Source organism: Nerophis ophidion, linkage group LG12 (genome assembly GCF_033978795.1).
Source record: "Nerophis ophidion isolate RoL-2023_Sa linkage group LG12, RoL_Noph_v1.0, whole genome shotgun sequence".
NCBI classification, from domain to species: Eukaryota; Metazoa; Chordata; class Actinopteri; order Syngnathiformes; family Syngnathidae; genus Nerophis; species Nerophis ophidion.
Genome location: NC_084622.1, coordinates 11,937,989 through 11,950,488, shown reverse-complemented (window position 1 = coordinate 11,950,488; position 12,500 = coordinate 11,937,989). Strand labels below are relative to the sequence as shown.

Sequence of the window (12,500 nt, the reverse complement as noted above, 5' to 3'; positions counted from 1 at the left end):
CACACTGGTTTAAATGTAACTTAGATATTGGGTTTCACTATGTAAAGCGCTTTGAGTCACTAGAGAAAAGCGCTATATAAATATAATTCACTTTATGGATCTAAACTTTACCAAAAACAAAACTATATTTTTTATAGAAAAAACACACAAAATATGCAAAATCTTCCACCAAAAATATTTTTCAAAGTGGAACATTTGATGTGATGTAATAAGGGTTGAGGTGGTGGGGTGCATATTGTAGCGTCCCGGAAGAGTTTGTGCTGCAAGAGGTTCTGGGTATTTGTTCTGTTGTGTTTATGTTGTGTTATGGTTTAGATGTTTGACAATCAATCCACTACCCTTTTTAACCCTGAAAATACACACAACCCTGACAGCCCAGACAGCCCCGCAAAAGAGGACATGTCCGGGGAAAAGAGGACGTATGGTCAGTTTAGTTAATGTTCGGCCCTCGAGAGCCATATACCACACTGTGATTGGTAGATTGCTTCAGCTTCGCACACAACGCTGTCAAGCGCCATTCATATAAAACTCACGGGCCACACTAACATTAAACTTTCACATTATGGTGGGGGCTGCAAAATAACGTCTCGCGGGACGCAGTTGGCCCGTGGACCGCGTATCTGAGACCCCTGGGCTAGATGACTAAATGAAGACTCAATCAGCATGCTAAATCAAACTATAAGCTACATTCTTGTATGACAACAGGATGTATAGTGTAATGTGTAGTGTGTAGAATGCTGGGAATTATCTGGGCATGTGATCGAGGAATGCACAGTGCAGGGTAGAAATTTAAATCAATTTGCATGAAATCAGGTTGTTTTAGCTAATAATCATGTTGCAAGATCTAGCATGTTGCATTCAATGTTTATTCACATTAATTCCCATTGAAAGTTTCCAACTTTGAATTTTGCAACGCTACCTGTAACATTTCCACAGTGCCAGGGGCGTCGCTGGTATGCCTTCATGGAAATCTCAGCTTTCTTCACATGGCCCTGCGACGACACAAAAACACATTTAATGCATTCAATGCGGACTTAGCTAAAGCTATTGTTGGATCCAAAACAACGAAAAATTCTAGAACCTATAGTAGAAGGTATACAAGTTAAAAAGAAATAGATTTTTGTTAAAAATCTCCTCATTGCCTTTTGCTGTTATTTTCTTTTTTTCGCTCTCCTCTTTGGCGCTGTCCCGTCTTAAAACAATCAGCCGATGTAGTTGCTGTTTGTTCTTTCCATTCACTCACTTTGTCTGTCCCCTATTAAAACAATCAGCCCATGATGTTGCCCCTGTTGTTTGTTCTTCTTGTTCACTCATTTTTGTCTGTCCCTTCTTAAAACAAATAGTCCATGCAGTTGCTGTTTGTTCTGCCCATTCACTCACTTTGTCTTGCCTCTATAAAATGGCGTAGAGCAACCCGAGGGTCCCTGGTTCAATCCCCACCTAGTACCAACCTTGTCACGCCCGTTGTGTCCTGAGCAAGACACTTCACCCTTGCTCTTAATGGGTGCTGCCTTTCATGGCAGCTCCCTCCATCAGTGTGTGAATGTGTGTGAGAATGGGTAAATGTGGAAGTAGTGTCAAAGCGCTTTGAGTACCTTGAAGGTAGAAAAGCGCTATACAAGTACCACCCATTTATCACTTATTTATTTTAAAACAACCAGCCCATGTTGTTGCTGCTGTTTGTTCTTTCTGTTCACTAGTTTTGTCTGTCCCCTCTTAAAACAAGCACTTGCTGTTTGTTCTTTCCATTCACTCACTTTGTCTTACCCCTTTAAAACAATCAGCCCATGATGTTGCCCCTGTTGTTTGTTCTTCTTGTTCACTCATTTTTGTCTGTCCCTTTTTAAAACAAATAGTCCATGGAGTTGCTGTTGTTTGTTTTTCCCATTCACTCACTTTGTCTTGCCCCTTTAAAACAAGCTAATGTTGTTGCCGCTGTTGTGTTTGCTCTTTCTGTTCACTAATTTTGTCCGTCCCCTCTTAAAACAAGCATTTGCTGTTTGTTCTTCCCATTCACTCACTGTGTCTTCCCCTTTTAAAACAATAAGCCAATGTTGTTGCTGCTGTTTTTTCCATTCACTCACTTTGTCTGCCCCCTTTTAAAACAAGTAGCCCATGTTGTTGCTGTTGTCTGAGGTGGCGACTTGTCCAGGGTGTACGCCCCCTTCTGCCCGATTGTAGGTGAGATAGGCACCAGCGCCCCCTGTGACCCCAAAGGGGATAAGCGGTAGTAATGGATGGATGGATGGATGTTGCTGTTGTTTGTTCTTCCCATTCACTCACTTTGTATTCCCCCTTTAAAACAAGCTAATGTTGTTGCCGCTGTTGTGTTTATTCTTACTGTTCATTAATTGTGTCTGTCCCTTCTTAAAACAAGCACTTGCTCTTTGTTCTTCCCATTCAATCACTTTGTCTGCCCCCTCTTAGAACAATCAGCCCATGTTGTTGCCGCTGTTTGTTCTTTTACTCACTTTATTCGTCCCCTCTTAAAACAATTAGCCCATGTTGCTATTGTTCGTTCTTCCCATTCACTGACTTTTTCTTACCCCTTTAAAACAACCACCCCATGTTGTTGCCACTGTTTGTTCATTCTTCCCATTCACTTACTGTGTCAGTCCCCTCTTAAAACAAACACTTGCTGTTGTTTGTTCTTTCCATTCAATCACTGTGCCTGCCCCCTCTTAAACCAATCAGCTCATGTTGTTGCCGCTGTTGTGTTTGTGTTCCCATTCACTGACTTTGTCTTCCCCCTTCAAAACAACCAGCTAATGTTGTGGCCGATGTCTGTCCCTTCTTAAAACAAGCACTTGCTGTTGTTTGTTCTTCCCATTCACTCACTTTGTATGACCCTTTTAAAACAACCAGCTCATGTTGTTGCCACTGTTGTGTTTGTTCTTTCTGTTCACTCATTTTGTCTGTCCCCTCTTAAAACAAGCACTTGCTGTTTGTTCTTCTCATTCACTCACTTTGTATGTCCCCTCTTAAAACAACCATCCCATGTTGTTGCTGCTGTTTTTACCGTTCCCTCACTTTGTCTGTCCCTTCTTAAAACAATCAGCCCATGTTATAGCCGATGTTTGTTCTTCCCATTCACTCACTTTGTTTTTCCCCTCTTAAAACAACCAGTTCATGTTGTTGCCGCTGTTTGTTCTTTCCATTCACTCACTGTGTCTGTCCCCTCTTAAAACAATCAGCCCATGTTTTTGCCGCTGTTGTGTTTGTTCTTTCTGTTCACTCATTTTGTCTGTCCCCTCTTAAAACAGGCACTTGCAGTTTGTTCTTCCCATTCATTCACTTTGTCTGCCCCCTCTTAAAACAATCAGCCCATGTTCTTGCCACGGTTCATCCCCTCACTCATTTTGTCTGTCCCTCTTAAAACAATTATTCCATGTTGTTGTTTGTTCATTCAACTCACTCATTTTGTCTGTGCCCTCTTAAAAAAATTATTCCATGTTGTTGCTGTTTGTTCATTCCCCTCTCATTGTGTCTGTCCCCTCTTAAAACAATTATTCCATGTTGTTGTTGTTTGTTCTTCACATTCACTCACTTTGTCTGCCCCCTCTTAAAACAATCAGCCCATGTTGTTGCCGCTGTTTGTTCATCCCCCTCACTCATGTTGTCTGTCCCCTCTTAAAACAATTATTCTATGTTATTGCTGTTGTTTGTTCATCCCCCTCACTCATTTTGTCCGTCCCCTCTTAAAACAAGTATTCCATGTTGTTGCCACTGTTTTTTCTTTCCATTCACTCACTGTGTCTGTCCCCTCTTAAAACAATCAGCCCATGTTGTTGCCGCTGTTGTGTTTGTTCTTTCTGTTCACTCATTTTGTCTGTCCCCTCTTAAAACAGGCACTTGCTGTTTGTTCTTCCCATTCAGTCACTTTGTCTGCCCCCGCTTAAAACAATCAGCCCATGTTCTTGCCACTGTTTGTTCATCCCCCTCACTCATTTTTTCTGTCCCCTCTTAAAACAATTATTCCATGTTGCTGTTTGTTCTTCCCATTCACTCACTTTGTCTTCCCCTTTTAAAACAATCAGCCCATGTTGCCGTTGTTTGTTCTTTCTGTTCACTCATTTTGTCCATCCACTCTTAAAACAAGCACTTGCTGTTTGTTCTTCACTTTGTCACTTTGTCTTCCCCTCTTAAAACATACAAGTGCTCTTAGCAGACCACGTGACCATTTTACTGGTCCCACTTGCAACATAGCAGCTGTTCAGCCCTTTGGGATGCTTGTTTAAGAACAACATGAATTGGGATTAGAAAAAAAAAAAAAGGATAAATCCTGAAAGCGGTCATTTGGTGCATTCCAAATATTTATATTTCTGTCACTGCTAGTGTTTTATTCCAGAGAATAAAAAAGTGCATTTGTGTTGGAATGTGAGATTTGAGCAACAACTTACACTAAACCTGCCGTCTTTCCTCCCGGGCGTGCTGGCCAGAGTGACGAGGACGTCTGGGGGAAGTTCCACCTTGAACTTCTCCTTCATTACAACGACTTCAGCTTCTTGACAGCCCACAAAATATACGACCCTGCCAGGCTCCAGGCTGACGGCCAGCTGGACCCATTCCCCCCAGGAGAAGGGGTTTCTCCTGGGGAAAACGCCGCCCGCCGCCTGGTAGTCCACGCGCAGGGTGTCCTCCAGGGTGGAGGAGGTGAGCTGAAGGATGGGAGAGGATGAGGAGGACAGGGACAGGAGGGTGGCGTTGGTGCCCTGCAACTGCTGCCCCACAAAATGAAAGCCCATGCTTCCCTGAAGGTCGGCGCGAAGGACCCGGGAATATTCCTGAGGAAGCGTCAAGTGAGGCGCTTTGGGGCGAAGTCTGTACACCACGCCTGTGGGACTGTGCAGTCTGGACAGTCCGCTTCTTGGCTGAGACATGTTCAAAGCTGCCAGAAGGTCAATCGCTGGGGAGAGAGAGGAAACACTGGAATGATGCCACTGAAGGGTCCTTGAACGCAACACTGACGACAACATACAGTCCTGCTGAAAAGTTTCTGACCACTCCTCTTGACTAAATTGGTGCAGCTCGGCTAAATTTGTTGGGTTTTCTGACATGGACTTGTTTCTTCAGCATTGTCCACATGTTTAAGACAGGACTTTGGGAAGGAAACCTTAATTCTAGCCTGATTTAGCCATTCTTTTACCACTTTTGAGGTGTGTTTGGGGTCATTGTCCTGTTGGAACACCCAACTGCGCCCAAAACCCAATGTCCGGGTTGATGATTTTAGCTTGTACTGAAGAATTTGGAGGTTATCCTCCAACCACAAGGCCACCTACTCAGTGGCCTAGTGGTTAGAATGTCCGCCCTGAGATAGATTGTGAGTTCAAACCCCGGCCGAGTCATACCAAAGACTACAAAAATGGGAGCCATTACCTCCCTGCTTGGCACTCAGGATCAAGGGTTGGAATTGGGGGTTAAATCATCAAAAATGATTCCCGGGCGCGGCCACTGCTGCTGCTCACAGCTCCCCTCATGGGTGATCATGGGTGACGGGTCAAATGCAGAGAATAAATTCGCCACACCTAGTGTGTGTGTGTGACAATCATTGGTACTTTAACATTTTCATTGTCCCATTTACTCTCTGTAAAGCACCAGTTCCATTGGCAGCAAAACAGGGCCATAGCATAATACTACCACCACCATGCTTTACGGTAGGTCTGGTGTTCCTGGGTTTAAAAACCTCACCTTTTCTCCTCCAAACATTTTGCTGGATATTGTGGCCAAACCGCTCCATTTTTGTTTCATCTGACCACAGAACTTTCCTCCAGAAGGTCTTATCTGTGTCCATGTGATGTCAGATGAGTGGGTTTTAAGCATTATATTTCGCCTTTTAGGATGTAATGACGTAATTACGCCGGCCATGACGCAAACACAGACGTGAGCTTTGTGTGATGTTGGGTAATGATAGTGACTCGACTAGCTGAATATATATATTTGTTTTAGCTATTTTTCCTCACTATAATTAGGAATTTTGTAAAATATATGTCCTGATAAACCAGGGGTAGGGAACCTATGGCTCTAGAGCCAGATGTGGCTCTTTTGATGACTGCATCTGGCTCTCAGATAAATCTTAGCTGGCATTGCTTAACACGATAAGTCAGTGTTTTTCAACCTTTTCTGAGCCAAAGCACATTTTTTTCCATTGAAAAAATTTTGAGGCACACCACCAACAGAAAACATAAAAAAATGAAACTTGTAGCCGATACTGACAATACAAAGGTGTTCTCGCATTTGTTGGCTATGCATTCAACCATAACGAAGCATGCATCACTATAACTCTTGTCTCAATGTAGGTGTACTGTCACGACCTGTCTTATCACGCTGTAACTTATTCTGAGTTTTTGGGCTGTTTTCCTGTGTTTCCTGCGCTCCTATTTTGGTGGCTTTTCCTCTTTTGTTGGTATTTTCCTGTAGCAGTTTCATGTTTTCCTTTAATGCTATTCCCCGCACCTGCTTTGTTTTCGCAAGCAAGACTAAGTTGTGCGGACACACTCCTTCTTTGTGGGGACGTTGTTGTCATGCCATGTACGGATGTACTTTGTGGACGCCGTCTGCTCCGCACGCTGCGAGCATTCTGTTTTTGTTTACTTTACAGTCAGTTCAGTTTTGGTTTAGTTTTGCTTCAATGCCTTTTCTTAACGGCACTTTTTTGGTTGAAGTGTTGGATACTTTTTTACCTACACACTGCATCCCGCCTATTCTGATCTCGACAAACCATGTTTCAGACATCTACAAAGCAATTAGCTACCTGCTGCCACCTACTGATATAGAAGAGTATTACACGGTTACCCTACCGAGCTCTAGACAGTACAGACACTCAACAACGGCACATTTGCGGATTATAATTACTGGTTTGCAAAAAAATATTTTTAACCCAATTAGGTGAAATTACATAATCTCCCACGGGCACCAGACTGTATCTCACGGCACACTAGTGGGCCGCGGCACAGTGGTTGAAAAAAAAAGCGATAACTAGTGAATAATTCCCCTGGTAATCACGGCGTTAAAAAAAAAATTCAAAATATAACATTTGCTCATTCATTTTATTCCATCCATCCGTTTTCTACCGCACCGGTTCAAGAAATTGCATTAATGGTAAGAAGTGTTTTATTTATTATTGGTTAGCTTCAGAATGACAATGTTATTAAAAAGAAAAATATACTTATTATACTCTTAAAATGTTGGTCTTACTTAAAAATGCACACATTTAGTTGTATTCAGTGTTAAAAAATATTATATGGCTCTCACGGAAATACATTTTATAATATTTGGCTTTAATGGCTCTCTCCGCCAAAAAGGTTCCCGACCCCTGTGATAAATCATTAATGTAACATAAATTGAAAACATCCCCTTCGAATGATAGATCGAGATAGATAGATAGATAGATAGATAGATAGATAGATAGATAGATAGATAGATAGATAGATAGATAGATAGATAGATAGATAGATAGAGAGATACAGTCATGGTCAAACGTTTACATACACTTGTAAAGAACATAATATCATGGCTGTCTTGAGTTTCTAATCATTTCTACAACTGTTATTTTTTGTGATATAGTGATTGGAGCACATACTTGTTGGTCACAAAAACATTCATGAAGTTTGGTTCATTTATGAATTCATAATGCTTCTACTAAAAATGTGAGCAAATATGCTGGGTCAAAAGTATACATACAGCAATGTTAATATTTGCTTACATGTCCCGTGGCAAGTTTCACTGCAATAAGGCGCTTTTGGTAGCCATCCATAAGCTTCTGCTTGAATTTTTGACCACTCCTCTTGACAAAATTGGTGCAGTTCAGCTAAATGTGTTGGTTTTCTGACATGGACTTGTTTCTTCAGCATTGTCCACACATTTAAGTCAGGACTTTGGTAAGGCCATTCTAAAACCTTCATTCTAACCTGATTTAGGCATTCCTTTACCACTTTTGACGTGTGTTTGGGATCATTGTCCTGTTGGAACACCCAACTGCGCCCAAGACCCAACCTCCGGGCTGATGATTTTAGCTTGTACTGAAGAATTTGGAGCAAATCCTCCTTTTTCATTGTCCTATTTACTCTCTGTAAAGCACCAGTTCCATTGGCAGAAAAACAGGCCCGGAGCATAATACTCCCACCACCATGCTTGACAAGAGGCATGGTGTTCCTGGGATTAAAGGCCTCACCTTTTCTCCTCCAAACATATTGCTGGGTATTGTGGCTAAACAGCTCCATTTTTGTTTAATCTGACATCACATGTACAAAGATAAGACCTTCTGGAGGAAAGTTCTGTGGTCAGATGTAACAAAAATGGAGCTGTTTGGCCATAACATTGTGTCCTTCACAAGTGTGTGTAAACTTTTGACCTAGATAGACGGATAGATAGATAGCGTAAAACTCCCAACAGTTAGTATCACTGCTTCAATTAAAAATGATTATAAAACCGTAATGATAACTACACTTCAATTAACTCACGGACTGGTTATAGTGCTCATCTCCTCGAGAAGAAAACTAGCTATACAATTGTGTTAATCGCTAGCTAGCACCCAGTAAATGCTCATCACTAACTAACATAACAGCTAAGATGAATACAAGAAACAATAAAAACAACTTATATTAAGCACGTTGCTGCCTGAGAAACTAAAACTATTCAATTGTGGTAATCGCTAGCTTTCTTATACGCTAACATAAATACAAAACAATAATGTATTTTCTCATTGCAAACGACACAACTCAGTCTAAATTCCACAAACACATTGCTTTATTAGCATCCAAGCTATTTAATCGTGCTAACCGCTAGCTCACAACTTGTACCTTAATCGCTAGTTAGCTTAAATGCTAACATGAAGACAAATTAACACATTTACTCATTACAAAACGTCACACCCCAATCCAAACTTATGTAAACACATTTCTCGATGAACAGCTAAGATATTCAATTGTGCTAATTGCTAGCTCACAGCCAGGGCCACTAATCGGTTGCTAGCTTAAATGGTAACAAGAATACAGGGCACATTAATGTATTTCATCAATTAAAAATGACATTCAACAATTTAAACTTGTATAAACACATTACTCCCTGAACAACTAAGATATTGAGTCGTGCTAATCGCTAGCAGGCAGCTAGCATCACTAATCACTTGCCAGTTTAATGGTTAACGTGAACACAAGGCATATTAATGTATTTTGAAATGTCATAACCCAATCTAAACTTGTATAAACACATTAATCCTGAACAACTACAAACCTTGTTTCCATAAGAGTTGTGAAATTGTGTTAGATGCAAATATAAACAGAATACAATGATTTGCAAATCATTTTCAACCCATATTCAATGGAATATGCGACAAAAACAAGATTTTTGATGTTCGAACTCAAACTTTATTTTCATTTTTTTGCAAATAATTAACTTAGAATTTCATGGCCGCAACACTTGCCAAAGTAGTTGGGAAAGGGCATGTTCACCACTGTGTTACATCACCTTTTCTTTTAACAACACGCAATAAACGTTTGGGAACTGAGGAAACTAATTGTTGAAGCTTTGAAAGTGGAGTTCTTTTTTTATGTAGAGCTTCAGTCGTTCAACAGTCCGGGGTCTCCGCTGTCGTATTTTACGCTTCATAATGCGCCACACATTTTCGATGGGAGACATGTCTGGACTGCAGCTGGGCCAGGAAAGGACCCGCAGTCTTTTTTAAGGAAGCCACACTTTTGTAACACGTGCTGAATGTGGCTTGCCATTGTCTTGCTGAAATAAGCAGGGGCGTCCGTGAAAAAGACGGCACTTAGATGGAAGCATATGTTGTTCCAAAACCTGTATGTACCTTTCAGCATTAATGGTGCCTTCACAAATGTGTAAGTTACCCATGCCTTGGGCACTAATGCACCCGCATACCATCACAGATGCTGGCTTTCGAACTTTGCGTTGATAACAGTCTGGATGGTTCTCTTCCCCTTTGGTCTGGATGACACGATGTTGAATATTTCCAAAAACAATTTGAAATGTGAACTCGCCAGACCACAGAACACTTCCACATTGAATCAGTCCATCTTAGATGATCTCGGGCCCAGAGAAGCCGGCAGTGTTTCTGGATGTTTTTGATAAATCGCTTTCACTTTGCATAGTAGAGCTTTAACTTGCACTTACAGATGTAGCGACGAACTGTATTTAGTGACAGTGGTTTTCTGAAGTGTTCCTGGGCCCATGTGGTGATATCCTTTAGAGATTGATGTCGGTTTTTGATACAGTGCCGTCTGAGGGATCGAAGGTCACGGTCATTCAATGTTGGTTACGTGGAGTGATTTCTCCAGATTCTCTGAACCTTTTGATGATATTCTGGACCGTAGATGTTGAAATCCCTAAATTTCTTACAATTGCACTTTGAGAAACGTTGTTCTTAAACTGTTTGACTATTTGCTCACGCAGTTGTGGACAAAGGGGTGTACCTCGCCCCATCCTTTCTTGTGAAAGACTGAGCATTTTTTGGGAAGCTGTTTTTATACCCAATCATGGCACCCACCTGTTCCCAATTAACCTGCAACACCTGTGGGATGTTCCAAATAAGTGTTTGATGAGAATTCCTCAACTTTATCAGTATTTATTGCCAACTTTTTCCAACTTCTTTGTCACGTGTTGCTGGCATCAAATTCTAAAGTTAATGATTTGCCCCCAAAAAATGTTTATGAGTTTGAACATCAATATGTTGTTTTTGTAGCATATTCAACTGAATATGGGTTGAAAAGGATTTGCAAATCATTGTATTCCGTTTATATTTACATCTAACACAATTTACCAACTCATATGGAAACGGGGCTTGTATAAATGACATTAAAATGCAGTAGCGCAGTAGGCCCAAGTATCCATTAAAACAAGAAAGTGGTGTTATTCAACAAGAATATTTTACATTACGGCCCCAGTTTGAACAGTAACACTGTGTTCGAACATTCAAATAAGTGTTTTTTTGGCGTACAACTGATGGGGAACCACTGGTGGACAATGTAAAGTGCATTTCTTGCGGTATGTTAGTCTAGCAAAGCAAGCTGTGACTCACCATCGTGGTGGCGAGGAGCAGAAGACCCGGGTGCAGACATGGCCAGGGTGACCCACAGAATGTCCAACAGCAACACTTTCACACTCTCCATTTCTCCCGGCGCCCAAAAAAAGGACAGACGAAACTCACAGAAGAGGCATGATCACATCGGAGGTGTGCGCTGGAAGTGGGGATGTTTCTGGGTTCATGTCCATGGGAACATGAAACATCTGGAGGCACTTCTCCTCTGCACTCTCCTTCACCTCGCGAGGAAAACCTTCCTTCACCCTCGCTGCCCTGGTTCTGCTTCTCCTGTGAGGGGGTGTGCTAGGGGAGAGGCGGCACGCACTCTCGTCTCGCCACTTTCACAACTTTTTCTTCCTTTTTTTTTTTTCTTCCTTCTTCTGGTTGGGAATCTCTCCACCCATCACCGGCCTGCAGTGTTGCTGCTCCTACACCCCCTTCTTGCTCCCGCTCTCGCCCCCGTCCCCTCGGTTGTCAGCTAAACCTGGCGTGGAGCCTGGAGAGGAGCCAGGACTTCACAACAATATATTCCTCCTACAGGACACTGGTGGCAAACTCAAAGCCCCGGGGGCCAGATCTGGTCAGCAATGATATGTGTCAAAGTACTTCATATTTAAGATGTGACTTTAAGGTTTTACTACTTAGGTATGAAATATTACACGGTACCATATGTCCCGGCAAGAAATCTGCCTTCAAAGAACTCCGGCTTATTAGAGATTCCCAGAGCCCAAAACAAGTCTGCGGGCTATAGAGCGTTTTCTATTGGGGCTCCAGTACTCTGGAATGTTCTACACGTAACAGTTAGAGATGCTACCTCAGTAGAAGCATTTAAGTCCCATCTTAAAACTCATTTGTATACTCTTGCCTTTAAATAGACCCCCTTTTTAGACCAGTTGATCTGCCGTTGCTTTTCTTTTCTGCTCTGCACCCCTCTCCCTTGTGGAATGGGGGGCACAGGTCCGGTGGCCATGGATAAGTGCGTGCTGTCCATTGTCGGGACCTGGGGCTGGACCGCTTGCCTGTGCATTGGTTGGGGACATCTCTGTTTTGCTGACCTGTCTCCGCTCGGGATGGTCTCCTGCTGGCCTCACTATGGACTGGACTCTCACTATTATGCTAGATCCACTGTGGACTGGACTCTCACACTATTATGCTAGATCCACTATGGACTGGACTCTCACTATTATGTTAGATCCACTATGGACCGGACTCTCACGATTTTACGTTATATCCACTATAGACTGGACTCTCACACTATTATGTTAGATCCACTATAGACTGGACTCAATATTATGTTGGATCCACTATGGACTGGACTCTCACTATTATGTTAGATCCACTATGGACTGGACTCTCACTATTATGTTAGATCCGCTATGGACTGGACTCAGTATTATGTTAGATCCACTATGGTCTGGACTCACACTATTATGTTAGATCCACTATGGACTGAACTCTCACA

The 12,500-nt window shown here is 42.1% G+C and overlaps 1 protein-coding gene across 1 annotated transcript in view; it reads right to left on the bottom strand.

The window, feature by feature from the left end:
• The window catches only part of kcp (kielin cysteine rich BMP regulator), a 109,094-nt gene extending 97,621 nt beyond the window's left edge, over positions 1 to 11,473 (bottom strand). Inside the window, exons 1-3 of the mRNA XM_061916815.1 lie at positions 11,036 to 11,473; positions 4,401 to 4,906; positions 920 to 992 (exon numbers count right to left, since the gene is read on the bottom strand). Coding sequence (XP_061772799.1) covers positions 920 to 992; positions 4,401 to 4,906; positions 11,036 to 11,126 — 670 coding nt within the window. The 5' untranslated portion in view covers positions 11,127 to 11,473. The remainder of the gene's footprint in view (positions 1 to 919; positions 993 to 4,400; positions 4,907 to 11,035) is intronic.
• Between the last annotated feature and the right edge of the window lie 1,027 nt (positions 11,474 to 12,500).